At 41.1% G+C, this 25019-nt stretch overlaps 1 protein-coding gene across 6 annotated transcripts in view; it reads left to right on the top strand.

Annotated features, from left to right (window-relative positions):
* Positions 1 to 1564: 1564 nt before the first annotated feature.
* The window catches only part of GABRB1 (gamma-aminobutyric acid type A receptor subunit beta1), a 126248-nt gene continuing 102793 nt past the window's right edge, over positions 1565 to 25019 (top strand). For 3 of the 6 annotated variants that reach the window (XR_010472197.1, XR_010472198.1, XR_010472196.1), the window contains exons 1-3: positions 1733 to 1953; positions 2032 to 2123; positions 2209 to 2276. Coding sequence is in view for 3 of the 6 variants with exons in the window: in XM_065060817.1 (XP_064916889.1) it covers positions 1871 to 1953; positions 2032 to 2123; positions 2209 to 2276 (243 nt within the window). In the remaining 3 variants the exon portion in view is untranslated. Of the gene's footprint in view, positions 1954 to 2031; positions 2277 to 8530; positions 8676 to 25019 lie in introns of those variants that run through there. The other 3 variants (XM_065060817.1, XM_065060815.1, XM_065060816.1) reach the window with 3 other exon arrangements.

Consider the following 25019-nt stretch of genomic DNA (forward strand, 5'->3'; position numbering starts at 1 on the left):
TTTTTTAAGTGCTAGACCCAAGTCACACCAATTATAATTGAAGACTACTGAAATGTACTGATTATGAATAGTAAATCTTAAAAATTCATGGCAAACCACAATTTTAAATATCATTGAGTTGAGCTGGGAGATCACATTTTTGAGCAATTAAGGACTAAAACAGGAGGAAAAGAAAGATATGTCCAGTGTAAGAGTCCTCAAAGCCAATCGAAAATATTTATTATACAGTTACAAACCATTAATGAAATAGTTATTTTCATAAACTCATACTGTCATGGTTACAGGAAGAAGCTGTGAGGGTGAAAGACTCCTGTGGTAATCTCGTAGGAACTGTGTTGTGCTCTTTCTTCCAGAGTGACAAATTTACATAGAAATATGCATTGTTGAAACCTTCAAAATTATCACTAGAACTTGTGTCCCTGTGTACACATACGCAGGCACGTCGCAAGAAGAGCCAGAGGCCATGAATGCATTGCAAAGAGCAAGTTTTATTTTAGTTACCTCTCTACTGGGGGAATCTCCGAAGCAGCACCTAAGCTCCCAGGCAGAGGTGACACAGGCGGGAACGCAGGTGCTGTAGGTTCAGCCCTGCTGGAAGATCACCAGGCCTGCTGAACTCACCTGTATTTCAAGGCTTCAGGCAGGTGCAGCCTCCCACTCTTTCTCACAACAAAGCAGGAATCTCAGACATAGTGATAAGGTGCCTAGAGTTTCTCACAGGCCTATGTTATCTAACACAGAGGTTCTACTCATCAAGCACACAAGGTCAATAAAGCAATTAGTGTGATGTATGTGCTTTTTCTACAGACAGGTGCAAGTCACTTGAGGTCACTTGAGCATATTTACATTTAACTAACCTCCTCGCCAAATCTTCTGCTATATCCCCATGCAGTCCCAAACTATCTGTTTCAACATCCCTGCATTTTTCAAATACTGTGGATTATTTCAACCACAAAAGCACCACCAAGAGTCTGCCATTTCTCAGAAATAAGTCTGCATGACATTGTAGGAGCCTCAAAACCATCAAATACCTATCCCAAGGTCACTGCACACAGGATTGTGTAGAGCACAGATGAAGTGGGTTGAATTTAAAAGGGATAAATGTTATCTCTGCTGAGCTCCTGTGCAGGGAAACAGAGTGGCACTGGCAAAGTTATAAATTGTGCACAGGGCTGCGATTAGTCAGTCTGTAGTATTGCTCATAAGAGGTGAGGCTATGTTAGAGCATAAATTCATAGAGTCTTTAAAAAATATTGTTTTAAATGCAACATCAATTACTTTGGTTAAAAAATAGCAACAAAAAATCTGTTGTGATCTCCTGCATATGCAACAGTGGGTACTTCTGCAGGAGAGCTCCAGCCGCAAACCTGCTCAAGGATGGATGGATGGATGCTCTCAAGCCTTCACGGCTGGACAAAGTACCAAATATGTACCAAAACGTACCATTTCTTTTGAATCTGTCAATTGCCTTTTACTTTGCCATTAACGTTAGAGCCTACCAGTGTGAACATTCACTGAGAAGCGCCCTCAATGATTATTTACTTTTTGTTGACGAGAAGTTCGCGGCTCACGGCAGCCCGGGGGCTCTCGGTCCCCACCTGCCGCTCCAGCCGCTTGGCCGCGCCGCTCGCTCCGGTACGGCCGCCCCGCCGCCCTCCGCTCCCCCGCGGCGGGGCGGGGCGGACCCGATCCGGTTGGAGCGGGGCAGGTCGGGGAGGACACGCCGCTCGCGGTCCGTGGCGGACCGAAGAGCTCCCCGGGGGCCGCGGCGCCCTGCTCAGCGCATGCGTCGCGCTGTGGGGAATTGTTGCTCCGCTCCGCACCAACTTGCAGTCCGCGGATCTTTCCCCGCGAGGCGGCGGCGGCCGGGATGGGGGGGCCGGCGGCCAGGCAGGCCGGCCCGCGGGCGCTGTCGCTGCCGCTGGTGCTGGCCGTGGCGTGCGCGGCGCGCAGGTGAGCGCCGACGGGCCGCGGAGGGGTGCGGGTTCGGGGCCGCCCGGCAGCCTCCCTAACCTGTGCTACATCCCGCAGCGCCGACGGGCCCAGCAACATGTCCTACGTGAAGGAGACGGTGGACAGGCTGCTCCAGGGCTACGACATCCGCCTCCGGCCCGATTTCGGAGGTGAGGCGCCCGTGCTCCCCCGACCCGCGCCCCAGACCTTCCGGCGCCCCCCGCCGGCTAACGCCGCCTGCCGCTCCCCCCGCAGGTCCGCCCGTGGATGTGGGCATGCGGATAGAGATCGCCAGCATCGACGTGGTCTCGGAGGTCAACATGGTGAGTGACCCGCGGGCCGCTCTCTTCGCACAGCACCTCCTGCCGTCCCCGCCGCCGAGCTGCGCGCCGCAGGTGCGGAGGTAGCCGGCGCGCCAGCGGGGAGAGCTCGGCCCCAGCGGGAACACAAGACCTGCGGGGACGGGTTGTGACTTGCCGGATGCCCAGCTACAGAGCGGGCTGCCTCCCGGGCCAGAGCAGACACTACAAGACAGACAAGCACATCGCGGTTGCCCGCAAAGATTACTTGCGTTGTTCGGATGATGTGTGTGTGCCTGAGTTGGCAGTCCAGAAGTGCTCCCTGCCTTCATCAAAATACCTGCTACAGGTTTGAGGTTCTGGGTTCTGCTTGCAGTGGTTTGCCCTTTGTGTGATCAACTGCTGACGTGAGAAATGTTGGAGATTCTTGAGCTGCAGGAGCAGATGGGCAGATGTGGATTTTTTTCATGTTAAATGGTTCGGTTATTCACTTTGCAAGCTAGTAGTGTCAAGTAAAACGTGCAAAAAGATAAGAAAAAGCCTCTAAAAATACTTCTTGCTCGTAGAAGGGACCCAACATTGCAGGTTAAGTACATACAGGTGTTGTCTATCGATCTATCAAAACCAGAAAAGTCTCCTAGCTACAGGTGTGAAACATACGGCATTTGATTTCAGTTCTGCTGTTGGAAGGAATGCTAATAGACATGCAGGCTTAAAGAGCAAAAATGTGTCTGTATAGTGCTTGCCTCATTTGACAGCCTTTTCCCAGAAGCAAATGAAAAATCAGTTACAAGTTTGAACATTTTACAAAATCATGTTGGATTAGTATGCACTGTGGGCATTTTGCTCTCGCTACCTTTTCTTATGTTTGGTCTTATATGAAAGTCTAAGATGCTTTCTTTCCATATAGGAACACCTATTCAGCTAAAAGAAGCTAGAAGCCTTGCATTTCCATCTTGATCAGCAATTTGACTCAAAAAAAAAAAAAAAAAGGTGATATCTGCCCATCCAAAGTAATTATCCAAGAATGGGGATTTTTTTCCCTGGTATATTAGTTCAGAGCTGTCATTAAAAGAATTTGTGAAGAGAGATTGTTTTCTTTTTCATATTTAGGTTTTTTTCTGTTGTTTGTGATATATACAGAGTTCTTCTTTATGTGTAACTATTATATTTGCTTATGAACATGTCTGGCAGAATGGGGAGGAAAGGAGATCTGTCACATATCATGTAGCATACCAGGCTCTGCAGAGTGTCAATACCACACAAAGACAACATTTTGCAAGTTTCAGCTGCTGGAGTTCCTGTGGTTGTATTGTACTTTTAGGGAGGACGTGGTTGGGACTGTGCAGATGAGGCATAGAAAACACAACATAGACTTTCTGCATATCAAAATAGTAAAATACTCCAGACCATTTCTACCACCCTGTAATGGCATCATTGCTTCTACAAAGCAGTATAACCCAGAAAAGCCAAACACAGCAAACACAATCACCAATACCTGTCCTGAAATGTCCAGAACTTAACCTTGTAAAGTGTCAACACCTGAAATTCTGGAATCTGAAGGGGCATGGATGTGACTGTTTTGAGTGGCCATGTCACGGGTTATTAATTGCATTGTACTGACTCACAGCATTTCTGCTTAACTTTCAAGATTCCAACATGTAACTTCCTCCTCCATTCCACTGTCTTGCACAACCTCTGGAAACTATAATTTGAACTTCCTGCTTTTTTAATTGAGGAAATTTACATGCTAGGTGGGTTCTTTGAGTAGTCTCCATGTGCTAGGGGGCTGCTCAACTGAGAGTGGTCAAAAAACTTGACAAAGTGTTTTAATTTCATAAAACACTACATTTCTCACAGAGGAAGGAAGCAACCCATCTCAGTTATAACCAGCAGCCTATACCTTAAGGCAAAATATGGAAAAAACAGTCCCCATTCTGAATCAGTCTGAAAGGGGTTCTCCCATATTAGAAGTGCTTACCTGTACATACCCACATCTACAGTGTTCTTTGTCACAAGGTCTTTATTGTGTTATCAGAGACTGTTACGTAGTCTTTTGGACAGTGATCAGTAATGTCATCTGTCACTGCAGAAATATCTGTTTTCTCAGCTTAAGAAACATTTTCCTGCCTAGTAAAATAGTGCTTTATTCTATTTTTTTTTTTTTTCCTGAGAATAAGAGCCTTGAATTGCTTAATGTTGCAGCAACCTGTGAATCTTTTAGCTCCTCCTTTCCTTTTAAACTGTTGTAGACTTTTTTCTTTTGTTCAATAGGACATACCATTCTGTGGCTTCAGAGACAGAACTGTCTGCCAGAAGATGCTAGTTCATAGCTTCCGTTGTCTACAGGGCAGTTTTGCTGCTGAAGGAAACCAGTGGCATGAGCAGAGAGAGAAAGACCCTTGTTGTGTGAGCTCCTCCTGGTGAGAGAGTTGGGCTGGACTCCACCAGAGCTCTGCTCAATCAGACTCACCCTAGCACTGATGGAAGGAGCTATCTCATCTCTTGGTTCTCCTCAGGCACATGAAACCTTATTTCCAGAATTACAGAGGCAGCTATTCTGAATATTGGTACCCATAGACAGGGTTAAATTTTCTATTCCGGTCTCAGTGCTTAAAGAAGAGTAAAGGTCAAAAAAAGCTTATCTCTAGGCTACATGTACCTCTATGGTACATTTATTGAGAATTTGTCATGGCTGCAGGCTGTATGCCATGTCAACAGGCTGAAGTGTATGTCCAAGCAAATCCAGTATTTGGGTGGAAAGTTAAAATACAGAACTATTGTGAATTCTGTGAACGCCATCAGTAATAACTGCTCAAGAAGCTTGTCTAGCTGTAGTGGCTTCTTCAAATATACTGAACTATTGTGAAATACTCAACTTGATTAACAAATCAAAACTCACACAGCCTTGAAGTCAGCCTTTCTGTTATTTCCCCTGAGTACTCAGTCCTCATCTGTTCAGCTCTTTAAACTACATTGTTTTATATCTGTTTGGTAGTTCAATAATACTGTAGTAAGCTGCTATAACAACTTTTACAGAAGCCAAATGAATGTCTTTGAGCAAATATCATTGCAGGTTGAAGCAAAGGATTATAGTTTTGTTTAGTTGTATAAATATCAGTAGAGAAGGACATCTGCATCCAGAGCCCCATGAACAGGAGTACAGCCTGTAGGTTGAGGGAACTGATTGCCTCTACTTAGCACTCATTAGACAATATCTACATACTGCCTCCAGTTCTGGGTTCCCTCCCCAGGCAATACAAAAAAGAAGGTGCTGAACAGAAGCAAGTTCAGTGGAGAGCCACCAAGCTGATTGTGACTGGAGCACTTGCTCTTTGAGGAGAGGCTCTGGGACCAGGACTTGTTCAGCCTGGAAAGGTAGGGCTGGCTAGGCAGCTTCCCAGGACCTGTGAAAAGATTGTTGAGAAAATGGAGCCAGGCTCTTCACAGAGGAACATGGCGGGAGGACAAGAGGTGAAAGACATGAAGGGAAACAAAAGACATTCAGATTGGGTGTAAGGAAAAGGAGTCTTTAGACTTTGAGGACAGTCCAGGAAAGAAACAAGATGACCAGGGAGCTTGTACAGTTCCCATTCTTGGTGGTCCGCAAGAGTTGACTGGATCAAGCCCTGAGCAACTGGGTCTGACTTCACTGAATTATTCTGTTTTTTAAAATAATAATTTGTTAAGACATTCAGGAGGCAGAATACCCCTTAACATTAATAAACATTCACCAATAGTCAGCTATGCCTAATTTCAAGAATTCTGGAATGATCACACAAGATGAGTTTGACAAACTATACATATATATACATATGTATATATATATATATATATATATACACACACACAATTTTTCAAATTTACCTATAAATTCAAGACAAGGATATAGATGCCTCCAGGGTCTAGAAGAACAGAAGGGTTTCCTGTTACTTTAGGGCTGATGGCAGCCCAGGTGGCTGTGGCACCCTACCCTGGTATGTCTTTAGTCAAGAGAAGCTAAATCTGTGGGTTTAAACACTCGATCTCAGTAAGGCTTAGAACAGAGGCACTGAAAGTTTGCCCATTAATTCTGGCTCATGCATTGGACCCCAATTTTGGGAATGACAGACTTTTGTGTATGGGTGCAGGTTATCTTAAGGAACTTCTTGCAGGCTGAGGGAGGCTTAAGCTGTACTTATAGGCATAGCCAGAGTTTCCCACATCATCTTGTTCTTCATCCCTGCCTGGATTAAATATCTGAGAATTTTGCATGGCAGCTGTTGTGAATCTCAATGTAGAAGCCACCTCTGCACTGGAGAACAAGATCAGCATTATGAACCCCATATCTTTGCATCACAACAGCCAAGTCTCATTTTTTGTAATGTTAAGTCTGGTTCCTGGAGAACTACTGCTGTAGTGCAGAAGAAGAAAGGAGAAGTACTTTTCTGTTACATAGCAGCTCGTTTGAAAAGCATGAAGGACATGCAAAAGCATTTGAAATTAATATTAATAAGAATGTTCAGCGACTGGTTTTATTTTTTTCCCGTAAATATGGAAAAACTAATTAAGTAATAATACATAAAGGTCAGATCATTTCATCACTGCCTGTTCCAAACAGGAGTAATTATATTAAAGAGTGAAACACAGAATGAATGCAGAAATAGGCAGCTTGAGGTTAAATGCCTGGGTCATTCTTATTGGATGTTTTGTTGGGTTATTTTTCATTTGACTGCATGAATAAGTGGTTCTTCAACAAAATTAAGAAGGCAGCAAAAAGGATAAAGGAATAACTTAAACGTTCTTTCCTGTGGTCCAGAAAGTAGATATATCTTAATTTTTCAGAAGTTAAACTAACCTGAGACCAGCTTCAGAGTTGATAATGAACTGTATTCCAAATTTTCTTTTTAGCCTAACAGGCATAGTTACCTAATTTCAAGGTTTAAACAAACTAGCTATGAACACTTTTCATAGAAAATATGTAATTCTTTCACCTAATGTTAAACTCACAGTTTCCCACGAGGGCAACTCTCCCGACTCCCTCAGTTGTTTCTAGCTACTGCAGGTGGCTTTCTTGCACTTTCCAGTTTTTCTCAAGAGCTGATAAAATCAGTTCTGATCCGTATACTTCATCTTTTAGCACAGATTTTACACCTGATTCCACAGGGCATTCTGACACGTCAGTAGTCCAGCCAGATAATATAACCTGTGCAGAGTTTACATTTCTGAAAACAAGAAAAAAAAGCAGTCACACTTACTACTTTAAAAAAAAATATTCAATTTTTTAAAAAACTTATCCCAAGAATGCAACAGAATAGCACAAGATAACAAAGGACAGAAAATTACTAGTCAGCTGATTTTTTAAAAATATTTTTGGGGTAAACTGCTGCTTACCTTCTTGTTTTTCCTAACATGGACTCTAACCCCAGAACAACTGCAAGTCTGAGATATGATGGTATTACTGTGATGACCTGTCAAAAATTTATTCCACTAGAGTGAGCAAGTGACCACATACAAAGGAAGGGACCACAACAAGCACTTCTCCAAGCAGGTCTCATTCCTGAAACGTGCAGTTAATTGCATCACAGAGGTGAGCAGTGCTGCATGTGAAATGGGATGGGTGACACCCTCCCCCTGTTTGGTGGAAGCTTTAGCACCCATTTTGTGGTGTCTGGGATTTCACTAAATAGGGGATATACCTGCGATGCGATATGCCTTTCAGTTACGTGGATGAGAGAATCCAAAGTTTTCCCCAGCACTGCCTGTTTTGTGCACCCACATCAAACAATGTGGCTGTGCTGTGACCACTGAAAACTTGCAGATTGTGGTCTGTTAGTGTGCACAAAAAAACACCGTTCAGTGGCACAAACCTTTTGAAATATTCAGGGTCGCAAATGATTCTTTAATAATGGAACAGTCAATGGTTCACACAAGACACCCACTCCCTAAAATTAACTGCTTTCTAAAAAGAGTAGAACAAGTCCATGAAATTAAATTTTAAGTTCTTCCAGGAATCTGAAAGATATTTCTTTTCTTGTGTGTGTGTAGAACATGTCAGGGGCTGAACTAAGAGCTGTGTTTTCATTGTCCCTGACTACATTGCCTTTCTACTTCTGATTCTGGAGAGAATATCAGAATCTTTCAAAATAAGCATTTTTCCTCGTAAGGAGATTTGAGGGATACATTTCAAGCATCTGCAAAACTTAGTGATTTTTTTTTTATTCAGTTTTACTTTGTACTCTGTTGCCTGAAGAGTATTCCTTGACTCCTCTAGACTGTTCTAACTCTTCTAACTGCAGACTTGGAGCTGAAGCTGCGCAACCAAGAGAGGGAACAGTCACATCACCAGTCCAGCCTGAGCTGGGAACAGATTCTAGCCTCAGGGAGGAGCAGGAACAGGCTCCAAAGCCAGCACCAGAAAGGCTTGTTCCTGTTCACAGGATGGTAAGTATTCTGGGACAACAGCTGAAACTGTTAAATCAAACCCAGAGATTGCCATCATTCAGAAGTATCCCCAGCTGATGTGCTTTGTTTATCTCTGTATTCCAAACACCAGCTGCCGGAAAGAGTTCTCTGGGATGTCTCATCTCCCATCCAAGTATGCAGTATTTTAAAGCATCAGTGAAGCCTGAAGAAAAGAACTATCTGTAAGGACTTCTTGTGGGTGATAGAGTCCAAGATGACTGACAGAAAGATTTTATACTTTCATGATCTTTGAGACTCCTTTTTTTCTTCTAGAGAAAGAATTATGGATCTCAAGACATGCACTTCATGCTTGTAGAATTCCTCTTTCCTCACATATAATACTGCCTGTAACCCTGGCAGTACTCCAAAAAGCATATTAAAATGAATTTTTTTTTGCACCCTAAAGGCTAAACTGCTGCAAATATGTTCGCAAGGAAATATGTCGTAGCACCACTGAATGATCTAGCAGAATAACACTAGATAAGTTTGTTACATTCTTTCTTTAATCAAGATTTACATGAGCTGGAGAAGGTAGATTTGATTTCTTGCCTATCAACCTTTACAATATCCTTTCAAGATTAAAAGGTTGCTTTTTGCCAAAGCAGTGTCACGCTGAGATTTGCCTCGTCCTCTGCTGGGGCAAATCCTTAATGGTTTGTGTTATGTCATGAACAAAGAAAAGGTAATTTAAAACGCACAAAGGCAGCTTCTAGAAAGCTGCATTATCACACAGACATCCACCCTACAGCAAGATTGAGTTCTAAGATTTTAAATGCTCACAAGAGTGTGTAGTTTCAAAGCAAAGATTAATTAAGTTTGGCAGTCTGAAATCATTAAAGATTGGAATAAATGTTCTCCATTAAAATTCATCAGTCCATTTGGCTGAGATGGAAGAATTTCAGTCATGTCTTTTTTAATTGCCTGTAGAAAGAACTGAAGAGATAGCAAAGCTAAAACTGTTGAAACAGATACACAGTGTCTAAATATTGTTCAGGATCTTAATCATATTAAAAGAGAAGTGCAATTAATTCCACAGCATATTTTTAACCTGAAGAGACTCTTAAGTGTAGCTGAAGTAAAGTGAGCAGCAATCAGCTGCAGGTAGATGCATTCCTGCCTGAGTATCTCAGGAACTTCTAGGCAGTACTGGTTCCTAGAAAGCGCTGAGGACTCTGGTCCCACCTAAGGAGACCTTGTGCTGGTAGTCCCATTGGTTTTAATGAGTATGCTCATGGATAAAATTTCTCAAACCAGTAAAATTACATGCATATTAGCTTTACCAGCTCAGCAGCTTGCAGGAGCAGTCCAGCTCTCTGGTTTACATCAGTCTTAAACCTTTGTTTCCTTAAATTTTCTGTGTCATTACTCTTCAGAATGAGAGAATAACCAAGCCTGGAATGAAACCCACATGCTCTGTGTCCTTCCATGATGATTTATCCTTTCTTTAACCAGTTGTTTTGTAAACTGTTTGCTCAGAATACCAATATGCTGATCAAGGAGAGAAATTAGGTTCAGAGGCTTCTTACATATGTTGCATTTCACAGCTTTGTCACTGGCTTCTTATGAAGGAAACAAAACATGGGATTGAAAGCCAGCTGTAAATTCTGGGTTTATTTTATACACTGTGCCAGGATGAACTAGGGGAAAAAAAGCTGCAAAACATCAGTAACATCCTGAAATCAAATCTGCAATGGTAGATTTCATAGCTTGTTAAATGATCTGTGGATTCCTAAACTAATAGGAAGCAAATACAGTGTCATTGTGGTGTCAATTGGAAATGAATCCTGAATACAGATCTTTTCAGTTCCCACTGTCAAGAGAAATGAGTTTGTTTTCAAAAAGCACACTAGTGGTATGAATTCCTGCATTCCAGATAACACATTTTTTCCATTTAATTATTCCTAGTAGAAACTCAGAGTAAGCACAAAGCAGATGATAAGGACTAGCATACTGCAGGAAGAATATAATGACAAGCATAACAAAGTAGTAACACTGCCATCATCCTGTCTCACCAATCTGACATGGTCTATCAGAGAAAGTAGTTTTTTGCAGAAATTTTTGCACTGGATCAATTCAATGAGCCGATTTTAAATATGGAGCTAAAAATTCTGCCTCATCTGGTGTGTTGCATCCCAATGGATATTTCATTATGCCAATACTGAAAACATAGCATAGCACAGATCTTTTACAGTTCCCTTCCCAGAACTCTATAATCCTAAATACAGTTTACACTGTGCTGCCGTTTAGGGTAGCACCAGGGAAATAACACTGCTGGAGACAAAATAGGGAAATGTGGCCCATGTCCACCCACTCTCCTCTGGGTTTGATCTCCTCAGCCTCTCACTGGAACAGGGATGCTTTGTAAGTAATACTGCTCTAGCTCCTGGAAGAGGAATGAGCAGGAGACGACACAAACCATATGAGTCAAGACTATTCTCATTAATAACAGAACTACACTGTCACTGTTCGTCTCTGCACATTTTGCAGTGTGATGTGGATACGGTGTTGTTACATTGCCCACTGTGAAATGCAATGGACTTAAATTTATTTTTTTAGTGGCTTCAAAGTACCTGTAAGCACTCCAGTTAGTCAAAGGACAGACATTAAATAAATATCACTAATTACTTTTTAAGGGATATTAAAATTAATTCTTCAGCTCACCATTAAGAGTGCAGCACTGACAAAGAGCAGCCGAGCAGCCAGCAGTGTTCTCAGTGTCAGCTGTTTGCTCTTCACATCTGCAGAAGCCAGAAGCAATTAAAACGATAGGTCAACTCCTTCTCTGATAGGGTAACACAGAACAGAAGACCACCCAGGAACACTGCTCATTTAATTGTCCAATTTAAAAGCTGGGTTTTTTCCTCAAAAGGAAAGAGAAAATTTAGTACTTTAAAAAAAAAAAATTATTTACGCATCACTTTTTCTCTTGAGGTAATAATTCTACTTATACTTACCCTCCTTCCACAACAGGATAGCTATTAAACTACTTTTTTATTGAAAACAAATACTTTTTAAATAAAAAATATTAAATATTCATTTGCAGATGTTTCGGACATGTATTACTGAGGCAAGCTTATTATACGGGTTCATTGCAGGACCTGATGGTTTCAATGACTTTTGCACAGCTTGTCTTTGGAAATCCAGGCAATGCTAGCGCTCCAGATCACAGAGAACAAACGCAGGAGGAGCTGCTGGCGGCAACCTGTTGTTGCAGGGAACAGTGACAGCACCTGGCTCTGCCGGAGAGGATGGCTGGCTCTGCAGGGACCCCACTGATCTCATTCCTGCTCAGCAGGGCCCACCAGGTCAAGCTGCTGTCATGACAGATGGCTGATTCTTCTCACCATATTTAAAACAGGAATACTGTGGTTTAGGTTGTTTGGTTTGTTTTTTGTTTGTTGGTTTGATTTGGTTTGGTTTTTTATAGAGCCTATTACCATGCAGTTGGCATGTTTCTGGTTTGCAGTGTTTCCAAGAATGTTTTTTTGTGGGACTAGAAGGAAGCTTGGACTGAAGAAGGCAGATCTACACTCTTTAGTTGTTGGGGTTTTTTTCCTCATCCAAATGATTACAGTGAAGGAGAGTTCAGCACAATACTGTGGAAAGGGATTAAAAAATACAGAGCTCTGTATTTGAAACATGAATCCAATAAACTCATCAGGATGCATAATTTTGCATTTATTAGTCCAAGCAAATGGCATCAGTGTTTCAGTTACAGAAAGTGATTGCTGTAACACGTTGCAACATTCAAGAGCTCTGCAGGAGGAAGCTGGACAAACTTTAGGCAATAGTAAATGAGTACAAATTTGGAACCAATATGCTTTGGCTGAAATACTTGAATTTGCTAATATTTAGCTATGTCCATGTGCTCTTGAGTCAATTTTTATAAAAATTCTGTAGAAGAAAAATAGATATATGCAAAATCTAGATAGGGAAAAAGTTACTTGTTAGCTGTTCTTCCACTGAATAGAGTACATGGAGTATTTGAGTGCTCAGCCCACATTGTCCTTCGGTTAGGTTCCACTGAAATCAGTGAGGATGCATCAGTGATGACTCAAACAAATCTTGTTCAGGCTGATTGTACCTTCCTGTACACTGCCTGTAATATTCATAAGCTCAAGATAAATGAGCTGTCCTGAATGCACACAGACATCAAGGAAAAACTTTTCAAAATGCTTAGTTTCTGTGCTAAAGTTTCCGAGATCTCAATAGCGAAACGCAAACAAATGAAAATGAGCAAACAAAGGAAACCTAGAGGCCCGTCATCTTCTCAGGAATATATATTCTTTGTCATTTCAGAGTCTTGGCTTATGGACAGCTTGGTTTTCCTGGCAGCTTTTTTACAATTTTCCTGCTGGTATATTCATCCATCTTAACCTAACATTTAAATGTTGGTGCAAAAAGCTATCAGTCTTTCTGACAGTAATCCAAGATCTCTGAATCCTTAGTCTACATTGAGCCGGCTACAGTGGAAACAAAATGAATTTGAACAACTACCTATGTGTTTTCTTTTCTTATTATTCATACCTACAACTACATTATCAGAATGACATACAAGCTTTAAAAGTCACAGGTGAGAACTCTTCTATTCTCTGTAGACATGAGTGATCACCTACCTTTGATTTTAGTTTTATATTTGTCTTTAAAGTAAGAAATCAGGATAGGTCTACAAGCGGAGCTTTGAATTTTGTGCTGAAGTTGGAAGAATATGTGGGTGCTAACACTTCTCCTTCCCAGTGATGGTGCCGTCATTGTGGCAGTGGAACAAAGCTGTGAGAGGAGGTCCTGATTCCAAAGGAAAAGGCAGCAGTTCAGCTGGATCAGGACAGGCTCAGGAAGTGTTTTTTAGACCAGTTCAAAAGCCTTAGATTTTGCTCTATGTTCAGCAGGAGATCAGAGCCTACAGTGATTATATATTTTTGTGTTACAGAAGAAAAGACAATAGTCTCAGCAGTGAGGTCCTGGGTAGAACCATAGGTTCAAATGCTGTTCCTTACATGGATCTTGGGATTTTTTTGCATGACTCTGGACACACAGCAACTCCTCTGGCCCTCAAAGTTCATCCTTTTAGTATTCCTATTATTCCCTGTGAGGACAGGGACATTATGAGAATTAAATGCATTGTGTGAGTGTTCATTTGGACAGTGGGCTAGTTTCTGCACACTCAGATGGAAAGAAAAGGCATGCAGGCTGCAGCTAAAAAAGAATATATCCCCTGTGACCAGTTATTTCAACACAGCATTGTGGCTTATGACCCAGCTGGTCTGTTCCTACATCTCTACAACAGTATTCCTGCAGTACTGACAGGAATTTCTTTCTTTCTTACTTAGTGAGAAATCCCAAGGCAACACAAGATGTTGCATGGTAATTACATTTTCCTCAGTGGGATTACTGAATGACATATTGTGATATATCAAGAGGCAACTGTGAATTTAACTTGAGTCAGCACAGTAGACTTTACCCAGTACAGTAGGTTTCCAGATGAACATAGTGTGAATGTAAGAATAAAGGCAAGTTTCTGAAACCCTCACAGCATCACGCATCCTCTGCCAGCATTAGCTTTTAAAACACACAGTTCTGGACTGGCTTGGGAAAACTTTGTGTATTCATTATTTATTTAGCTTACGTATTCACTTTAATATTTAACAACATGTTGTTTGCAGAATGGATTCACAGGAGAAGACAGTAATGATACTAATTTGTCAGAGGAATCAGGCATGTCAAAATACAAAACTTACTTTTTCTATTTACTCTTTGATGCCACTAAATGCCTATTTCTTGTAGCAGAACAGGTGAGCAACATGCATGACTATTCTGTAAATAGGCTATTTAATCTCATTAAATTTCAGCCTATGATTTGCTAGGTTTTTGGAACATGACAAAAGCATGCGACAACAGATGCTGATCATTAAAGAGGTGGGCAGATTTTCATATGTATCCCTCTGTGGTCATACTGTCTTTTGCAAGAAATCACAAGGGTAGTGGTTGGGGAAGAAGAAGCGATAGAGACTGACACAAATTCTGGTTTTTGTCTCACATATTTAGCAGGGCAGTTAGCAAGGGCAGAAGTTCCCTTCTGTGGAAAAGATTTTTTTCTTTACATAGTTGTGGAAGAGTTTTAGTAAAACCTATCAAACCATAGCCTTCATTCAAAGTTTGCAGCTTGTAAGAGGAAAAAAGTCTTCCCAGACCTGCCATTCTCATTCCTAGAACAGGCACTTAGTTCACAGGTTCACTGTCGGTGCCATGCCCAGTGTGATCTTTAAAAAAAGAAATTGTCCATCTCCCCAAAGATACTCAACACTTTGCAAAGTGGTGCCATAAATAGCTGTTAAACAACACTGTGCTAAGGGAAGAACAGTAAGTGATTTACAGTCAAATCCTCTGTGAAAACAGCTAGGAGTAAACAGGTTCAAGATGCTTTTTCTTGAGTGATCAAGATGCTTTCCTGGTGTAAATTGTTTCACGTTACGTTCCCAGGTACTCCAGCTGAAGCAAGTTTTGAACTGTCTTCGAGATAACGCTGGAGATAAAATGCTTTGACCATTCAGCCTGGGCTGTGAAACAAACAAATTCCCAGAGGGGCAGTATATTTTCCGCAGTGTGACTTCTAGTAGATAGGCAACTTCTGTATTGCTTTCCACATCAGTGCCACAAATGAATTTTCATTCAAGGCTGAGTGAAAATATGTTATGAGAAGATAAGTAAACTCACATTTTCTAATGTCAGCAATCCAATTCATTTTCTCAGGGTTGGGCTTTCTATTGAATATGCAGCAGTAGACAATCACCAAATGATTTTTTTTCCAGATTCAGTATCTTCTGACACACAAGATATGCATGATGGGGCAGCAAGCTGGGGGCTCACTGGGTGTCTGATTCATTGTCACAGAGGTGGGCAGAGCAAACACCTGCATGGCAGGTGAGAAGGGGGACATCTGGCAGACAGTAGGAAGATACCCAGCTGGAGTTCAGTTATGGACTTGTGAAATTGGCCTGCACTTTGAGATTTCACTTTGGATGGAATTCAATAGTTTTTATCTAGTTCCAGGGAAAAAATTCTGACATGTTAATAGGTCACTGGAAGCAAGGAAAGCAAATGGCGAGTGAGTCTTCAGCCCAGACAGCAAGGCACAGCTTAGACCCAGATCAAAAACAGCACTTAAAAAAAACCAAAAAAATAGCAGTCTTCTCTCCCAACGTGTTTCATAGTTTAGAAAAACATTACCTCCCATCCTCACAATACTAGATTATAAGCAATCAAGCAATAGTATGTTTCTCACCTTAGCAGTGGGATGATATAATGCATCGATAGCAGACATGGGCAATTTCTCAGTTTCTTTGTAGTAAGACAGTCTTATTGACAATTGCATTCACGGAGTCAAATGATAAAAGGATATCAGAGGATCAGTGAAATGTATTTCAGAAATGATCAACAGAAAACATAAGTAAATAATACGATAATAGCGTACCTAGAGCATGCCAGAAGGGAATACAAATGCCAGACAGCGTGTTGTATACAGTGTCTCATCGTACAATTAAATTTTAAAAAACAAACTACATTTTTGCTTAAAGTGAAAGATGGTTTCTGAGCAAAGGGATCTCTCAGAAGATGCAACATTAAAAACTAAATACAAAACAATTGCTTTTTCATCCGTCTCTGTTAACAGATTAAACCTCTATTATCTGGACATCCATAAGCACAATATAATCTCAAGAGGAATACAAAATGTAGGATCAACTTCTGTTCAAAAAAAATAATTCTAAATTAAGTTAGTTTTCTTTCCTCACTTCAAGTTGGTTTTACTTTATGAAATGTCCTGCTGTCTATGTTTAGTTGAATAGGAAAGGACGGCCGAGAAATTTCCCTTCAAAAGAGCACTCGCTGCACTCTGCTGTCCCATGGCTCCCATCTCTCGCCCCCATCCCTTGCTGTATCAGCGAATGATGATAAGCTGGAGACAATGTTTCCAAAACTAGTGCTGAGGTGTTCAGCCAAGGTAGCTGCATAGCTGGGAGTTAGAGCAGGAGTTTTTTGGCAGAAGTATGGTGGGGCAAACACCATCCTGAAAAATGCTTTGTAAATTCATTTATTGATTTATTTATTTACTGTTTAGCATTAACATAAAGGTCAACAAAGGGCTAAGCTTATACTAGGGACTTGGTGTTATAGCATAGGAGAATGGAATAGGATGGGATAATCTAAAGTAGGAGTGTCAAACTCATTTTCACTGGGGGCCACGTCAGCCTTGTGGTTGCCTTCAGAGGGCCAAAATGTGATTTTAGGACTGTATAAACGTAACTACTCCTACCACTTTAACTCTCTGTTGCTAAGTAGTATGGTAAAAACAAATTTCACGTAAATCTTCCCAAAGATGAAAATCAACCGTGTAGTGCTCCACCATGATGGTGAACAGAAGATACTAACTTTGGAACTGAAACAAATTCACAACTCTACTCTAGATCCTTCTTGCTCCAGAAAATGTTCTGTAAATGGATGGTGCCAACTTCTCCTTGTTTTGTAAACCAGACAGTACCTACAACTGAGCATGATATTAAGTAGAGTGTTATGAAATTTACTCCTTCCTTCCCTGCAGTTTCTACATACAGATACAAGATTTTAAAAATATAAGTGTGACTGTAATCAAAATACTATGATTTAGTTTCACTTTGCACTGATCCATGGCAAAAGCAAGGGATTCCCACTGTGGACTAAAGAGTAAATGAAAATGTAGAACAGAAATTCAAGTTTTATGCTGCAGGTTTTATAAACCCCTCTTCTGTACCTCTGGCAGCCATTGTTTCTTTAGCATGGCATCCCATGTTTTGACATGGATGCTACTGGTTCTCTTGTAGAATCCCATGATACCTTCTTCACTTGGCATTTCCTGCTGACAAATCATCATTATATGAAAATCTGCTGAAAAAAAACACTCCAAAACCCATAAATATATCCCTTGCCTCCCACAACAGCTATTTACAACTGTACAGTTGATCAGTAGCAGGAGTACTGTGAATGTATTACACAGAACTCCCCAAGCAACACAACCTTTGAAAAACAAGTCTTTGTTAAAAAAAAAAAAAATCTCTATATAGATAGATAGATATATGTCACTCCCAAAAGAGGTAAGAATGGCTGGCCACAGTTACTTAAATGTTTGCTTAAACAAAATTATGAGTTAGGCAGGGAAGCATAACGTAAGAATAAGAAACTTCAGGGGACGGCAGTCAGGGACATCATATGTGAGGTTGTTAGGGATCTTATAGAAGTCAGTATTGGTCTTCCCTGAACCAGGATTAGAAAGGAAAGCTGCTTTCTGGCTAAGATTCTAGATAACCCAATTCAATTCCTAACTCAGCTGTAGAGTTGCAGTTATATTTTATCTAGAGATATTATTTCCTTTGGCTGAAGATATAAGCTTTCCAACATAGCTGGTTATGACAACATCCAACAGATTTATTGCTACAATACTGGATTATTAATTCACTATGATATTTTATTATATCTCTGATTTCATTTTTAAAGTAGAGTTATCCAAATTAATTTCACAGCATAAGAGGTAAAGTCACAAAGAATGATTTATTTCTCTGTATATTGTATTTCTGCCTCTGTGTATTTTTATGTTTTGTTAGGTGACTATGATTTGCTTCCAACATTTTTCGATCATGGAGGAGTTTCTTTGCTCATAATTCAAGTGACTGATCACTTGAGAATTCAATTTTGCTCAAATGGTTGGGAAAAAAAACCCAACTGTTTAAGAGAATTACTTTATGAAAGAAAATACTTCTAAATATGCATTTTTCCATACAGATTTTCTAATGTCCTGTTGATTATAAGCCTAAGAGGCTTAAATTAACAATATTTACTGGACTTATACACATTAGCAAAAAATTGTGTAATTTTTGTGGAGCCTCCAAGTCTCTGAATGTTTCTTCTTTTCCACAATTTTCTGGAATCTGTAAACTGATTACAAAACAGCAAGAAAAAATGTAGGGTTTTTTGTTTCTACTGAGTGAGTTTGACACATTTGTCAAACTAGCAATATAATTTTCTTCTCTGGGGGACTGCAGATACACAACTGGTTTTTACTTTGTTTTGCATTAACCATCCATTCTGGAATGAAAACAACTGAAACCAATAACAAAGGCAAAATCCTTCCTGATTTAAACCAAGGGAAGGCTGGCCAATGTGGACCGAGAAGGGAAAGATCTGTTGATACAGCACTTAGTCACAGTGTTGTCTTGCATTTACTTTTAGTAGATCATTTCTTCTAGCAAGGTCTCCTTGTGCAGACTATTTGATTCCTTCAAAATATCAGAAAGCACAGAAGACAGTATAATGATGAAAACTGATGGAAAGGGGGTGGATGAGATTCAGAATTGCTTATCATTTGTGTAATTTTGGTCATTTCAGAAACACTAGGCTTTCCTATCTCTACATTGCTGTACATTTTTTTTTCCTTTCCCTTTTGCATCCTTCTTGGTCAAACAGTGAAGAAAGGTTCATCCACTACTTTTGCTCAGCTTACAAAAACCGCTGGTTCCCCATTACAGTGGTATTTGAAAGTTTGTTGTAAAACAGAAACAGAAGGAATGTTCAACTCTTCAGTAGTCCTCTAAATGCATAAATACTGCTGTAACTTCAGTTCTTCAGGGGCATTCCTTTAGTGGCATCCATCAAGGTGAAGTATTAGACAAACAAGCCTACATAGCAAGGAAAATGGCATGCCTACGGGATCCACGTTGTTAAGATTACATGAAGAGATTCAACTTTCCATAAAAAAGCCTATTTTTTCACCACTGTGTTGAAGGAGCCAACTGTCAGGTTCTGCACACACATCATGGTCTCAGGCCTGTTTGCCCATGACTGGTGGTTCTTCTTTGCTGTGCAGGATTTCATCTGTCAGGAATCATTCCAGAGTGCAGCAGTTGGGTTAAACATTGGCTTTGTGTTCAAACCTGAAGAAACTGCTAGCTGTACATAAACCTGCCATTGGGGAAGGAGCACAGACCATACTTTTCAATATCTATACAGATCTTATAATAACCTGTAATGCACATACGTCAATTATTCTGGCAAGTGACACTTAGGTTCTGTTTCACATTAGAGCCATCAGCATCTTTCAGTGCTTTTGATAGCCAAAGATATGATTATTAAAAGGTGGCAACAGCCCTCTTCAGCAATTGAACTCATTTGTTGAAAGGTGACAAGGAGTGTTTGCTCAGTGTCTTACCAGCATCTCTTTGGGGGCAAGCAGAAGGAGCTGCTCTCTAAGTATGGCTGTTTAAAAATAATTCAAAAATTAGCACAAATAGATGAAGAATCAGAGCACACTTTTCTCAACCAGTTTGGCATCTTTGATTCTCTTCAGATTCACCTCTGTGACTCAAGTAGTGTTTGAACTGTAACCCAGACAGAAGGTAGGAACACCAAAGACCAGTCCACAAACAGAAGGAATCGTTATCCCATTCCCAGTCCCATTCCAGTGGTAACAACCTCAGCAGGATTTAGTTCTTCCACATACATCAACAATAACTCCACTTATGCCAGGGGGTTATACCAACAACAGAGAAACTGGTATCAGGCTTAAGAACTGCAGTGACAAAATACTGGCTTCTGTAGCATTTCAAGAGCTCATGTAATGCCAATGCTATTGTGATGATGCTACTTTTATCAATACAGCTGTTAGACACTTGAGAAGCTTGGGACAGTTTTTCTTCTACTGAAAAGGCGTCTAAAGAAGCTGGAGAACAGGACCAGTACTTTAATATTTCTAGCAAAGTTAAGATGGTGTGACTTCATATATTTGTGTAATGACAAGCTATAGTCTATCTGCCTAAACTAACCCATGATTTCAGGTAAATTTTCTAAAGCTTGAAAATATACTGTGTTAAAAAGAGAAAGATTTTACTAAGTCACATTAACCAATCAGCTGCATCTTTGAAAACCCAGTAAAAGCTTTAAAATAAAATTTATTCCTCTCTGACTGAAAAAAAAAAAAATCATACTGCCTTGAATAAAGAGGAAAGAGTCAAAAAAGGAAGTGATTACAGTCTGAGAATTTATACTTCAAGTTTTAGTTGGATGTGTTGTAAACTCCCCAGATTCATTATGTTCATACTGCCAAGAATTACTCTAATGTAATAGATGAGAATTGCTCTGATGTATTACCATTGGCTGCCAACAGTAATTCTATTAATTCAAAGAGCTAATGACATTTACTAGTATTGCCATGCTGTTTTATTGCGTCTTTGAAAATAGATGGGAATACTCAGTGGTGTGTCATTCTAAACAGACTAAATTTAGAGCCTCATTCTCCACTCTGTCCACTCATATTTTATGAGACCAAATCTGAATAGCAGTGGTGGGATTCAGCAGGTGAATGGCACCCGCACTCCTGAATTACATACTGTACACTGTACGTGCATGAGGTGTCCAAGACAATAGCTCATCCTGTGATGGGGTGTAAGCTGATCATCAAGCTAATACCCTTACAGGCTTGTATTTTCACATTATGTAGGATAACACAGATACTGGTTTGAGTATGGAAGCCAGATCATTCAACACAGTGCTCAAAATAAGTAGTCCAGACTCAGCAGGGCTGATTAATTTGCACCTGGTATCCACAGAAAACAGCTGCACCATATCTATCTTAGAACAGACATGGGTCAGAAGTGGTTTAGGTTGCCTGAATCAAGACGTGCAGCAAGACACACATAAACCAAATTAAAACGTGAGGTCAGCTCACCAAACAGAGATCATCCTAACCTAGCCAGGCAGAAGTCATCTTCCTAACTCTGAATGCCCGGGATGTAGGCATCCAAGCTAGACGTTTTTCACAGAAGAGGAAGGGTCAGTACTGTTTCTCTTTCACTGGGCTGCCTACAGTTTTGAGCAGTCATGCAAGAGATAATATCCCTGTTCTAGAGTAACCAACTTCATGTCTCCTTGAGGAAAGCTCTGAACAAAGTTACCTGGTGTGGGGCTAAGTTGCTCCTGTAGAAGCTGTTGCATGTTTTTGAGTAAGAAAACATGACAGGAAATGTATCTGAGGTCCAGCTCTACCCTGGCAAATGCCTAATATTAAATACAGACTACTTTCAGACAAAAATGTTTGCCTATGCAGCTCTAGTAGGAATCACTCACAGACAGGCTTTGTTTTTCAGATGACAAATTTCTTAATATAAAGTCCCTTTTTCTAAAATGAAAGTGCTAAAATCTATCAGCAATACAGCAATAGCCACAAGGATTGTAAACAGGAATGTGTCTGGTGATAACTAATTTGTTACTTTTCTCCAGTCTAGTAGCAGATTCATCATTAAAATACACAGCATCTATCATTTTAGCTAAAATACACACTCGGTAGCTCCGCATGAGCCAGCTGTACTGGGAGTCACAGGCTGGAGCACATGTAGCATCCTGTTCCCTTGTGGCTGCTTGTGCTAAAAAAGGGTTGAAAGCAGGAAATCAGTGGGTCCCACCAGGTCAGGATTGCTTGGAGACTGCATCACCAGATGATTCCCAAGTGCTGGTGCAATGTACAGGAGCACAGCAGTTATTCCTTACTGACTTGCAGTTCCCAGGCAGTACAGGTTAAAACAGAATTTTGAAGGCTGCAGTCAGCAATGGTGAACGCACAAGGAAAACAAGCGGCTACCTAGACTAAGCGGGTGTTACACACAGCACGTTTGTAGGGGTAAGCACAGGAGGGAAGTCCTGTAGGTCTCACTGCAGTGACCACAGCTCAATTTCAGGTTCAGGCTGTCTCCTCAGAGCAGCTCATTCCAGTGCCCTCTCCCCTCGCCAACCTTATTGCAGGTGCCTCTTGCCAGGCACCCCTGACCCCACGTTCTGCTGGCCACTGCTGATGCTGAAGGTAAAGTGCTGAAGGCTGCACAGGTAAAGCTGTCCTAGTGGGCAGCAGGGTGGGAGGGAGAAGCAGCTGGCCACATTCTCCTCATCCACCCTCACACAACAGGGCAAGGGCTGGGCACACAAACTCAGGATCAGCAGGAAAAGCAGCAGCTTTAGATGTAACTGAATACACAAACAGACACAAGCACCAGGACAGGGAGCTCATTCAGTGTTTGCTCCCAGCCCACATAGGTAGATGGTGCTTGACAGAGGCTGCAAAACTAAATTCTCTCAAAATGAGTAAGTTATTTTATCTTCCTCCTCAAGGCAGTAATATTTGTGTTTGTACTGATAAAAGACCTGAAGCCAACACAATATGTAGGCAGATGCAAAACAGCTCATGATGCATCTTCCATGTATTTTTCATAGCAGAAGTCTACAGATCTTGATGCTGCATGCTTTGCCACAAGGAGAGTCTGTTTGCTATCATTGAACATGTCCTTCTTAATAAGATGTGACTTCACTGTGCTGAATCTGTAAGGACCAAGGAGCAATTACATATTAACTGTGTTTAAATTTTGTTACAACCTGCCCTCTAACTCCACAAGTCTTCTCACTCACTGTTTTTGGCTGATGTAAGGGTTATCCCTGATGGAATAAGAGGCTTGTGCAAATACTCTAAAACCCATCCTAGAATGATCACTTCAGTCTCTCAAAGAAAACGTTGTAAAAAAACCAAGAGCCTGAACTGATCCCGCTATCTGCAGTCCCAGGAAAGCAGCATCTCCCTGTAAGGCTAGGCTTAGCTTCAAAAAGAGAATTTGCTGCAGCTATTGGTGGTTTAAAACTAGCTTTATTTTTTACATAAGCTCTTTTTCATTTTTCTGCTACCTGACAAAACCTTTTCAGAGTATCAAGGGGAAATTATGAATGCCCAAGATGTATAAACTGAACTACTCACCTGCCGTGAGCCTTCTTTTTGTTCTACCAAGGTGGCAATTTTCAGGTCAAAGCCTAGGTATTAGGAACCAGGTCCAACCCAGTCATCTAAGCTCATTTGTACTGTCATCAGAGAGAGACGTGCCTGCCCAGCAGGCTGTCGATCAATTCATACCCATTCTTAAGATGTGCAAGATGTGTGTCAAAGGCAGTTGTGATTAAAATTTCTTTTAGTGTGTCATGACAGTTCACATATAATAAGAAATGGTTTAGTAAAGAGGAGGAGGATTTACATGAGATTGTGAGCAAGGGAAAGAAAATTAAATCAAGAATTAACAATTAAAAGTTTCAACGAGCCAGGATGGCAAGGTTTAATTGCAAGGCAACAATAAACCATAGCAGATGCTCTCTGTTAATCTCCCCTCCACCCTCTCCTTAGATAGGAAAAAGTGATAAGAAGGATAAGGAAGAGAGGCTTCAAGTTGGAAAGGTTTTAAAGGCTTTACTAATGCTACTAATAAACAGAGAAAATATACAAAATATACAAAACCAATCTTGAATATCTTGGGGTAGCAGCTTTGCCCAATGTGGAGTTGGCATCACTCCAGCAGCTGCAGGGCAGGGACCCAGAAGTCCTGGGTGGGACTTCACAGGAAACCAGAACTGGATTCAGAGATGCAGGATCTCAGGCCTTGGATTGCAGGGATGACAGGCAGGGTCATCTTCAGATGCTGGCCATGGTCAAGGAGAGCGAGACCCTTGTGATCTTCCTCTTTTTTAGGGTGTATGACATGGATGGGATGGAATCCTCAGTTGATCAGTTTTAGTCATCTGTTCTGTCCACCCCTCCTTGCAAATACGCCCCTCTCACAATGGAACATCTGGAATTTTATCAGAATTCTTGGTTGTTATAGCAACAAATCTAAACATGAGCTACTTCTGCATTCCATTGGTACTCTTATGAGTCCGGATCAAACAGCATCTCAAAAACATGCAGTTACTTAGAAGGTACTTAGAAGAACTTAGCTGAAAGGAAAATTCACTAAAAGAGAACTGGTCTTGTTTTTAACAAAACTAGGACACGTTGCCACCCCTGGGGCAGTCACTTCCAGGTGTACTGAATACTCCCCCAGGTAAAGGCGAACTGTGACCTGCATTGAGGCCATCGAATCCACACAGTCCAATAAACCCAGTTGTCATCCCTCTCCTCCACCTGACTGGAGGCAGGGCATCTCTAATTGGTGTTTTGCACAGTCTCTTTACTTGACTCTGGTAGGGAGACACAAGAATTCCTCCCACTCTGTCTGGAAAGCCTCCCACTGGAAACTGGAACAGCTTTTCTCTTGGGAGTTTTTACTTTTGACTCACGTAATAATTCCTGTAGGTCAGCAGTGGGTTTTCCGTGCCAATTGCTCATCTCTTCCCCATGGTCACGCAGGAAAAGCCATAATTCACCTCATGATGTATTCCATTTCTCTCGAGCTGGTGCTGTAGAAGGGCATCTTCTCTTAATAACTGTGGCTCGGGCCC

The sequence above is a fragment of the Columba livia genome, chromosome 4 (assembly GCF_036013475.1).
Source record: "Columba livia isolate bColLiv1 breed racing homer chromosome 4, bColLiv1.pat.W.v2, whole genome shotgun sequence".
NCBI lineage: Eukaryota > Metazoa > Chordata > Aves > Columbiformes > Columbidae > Columba > Columba livia.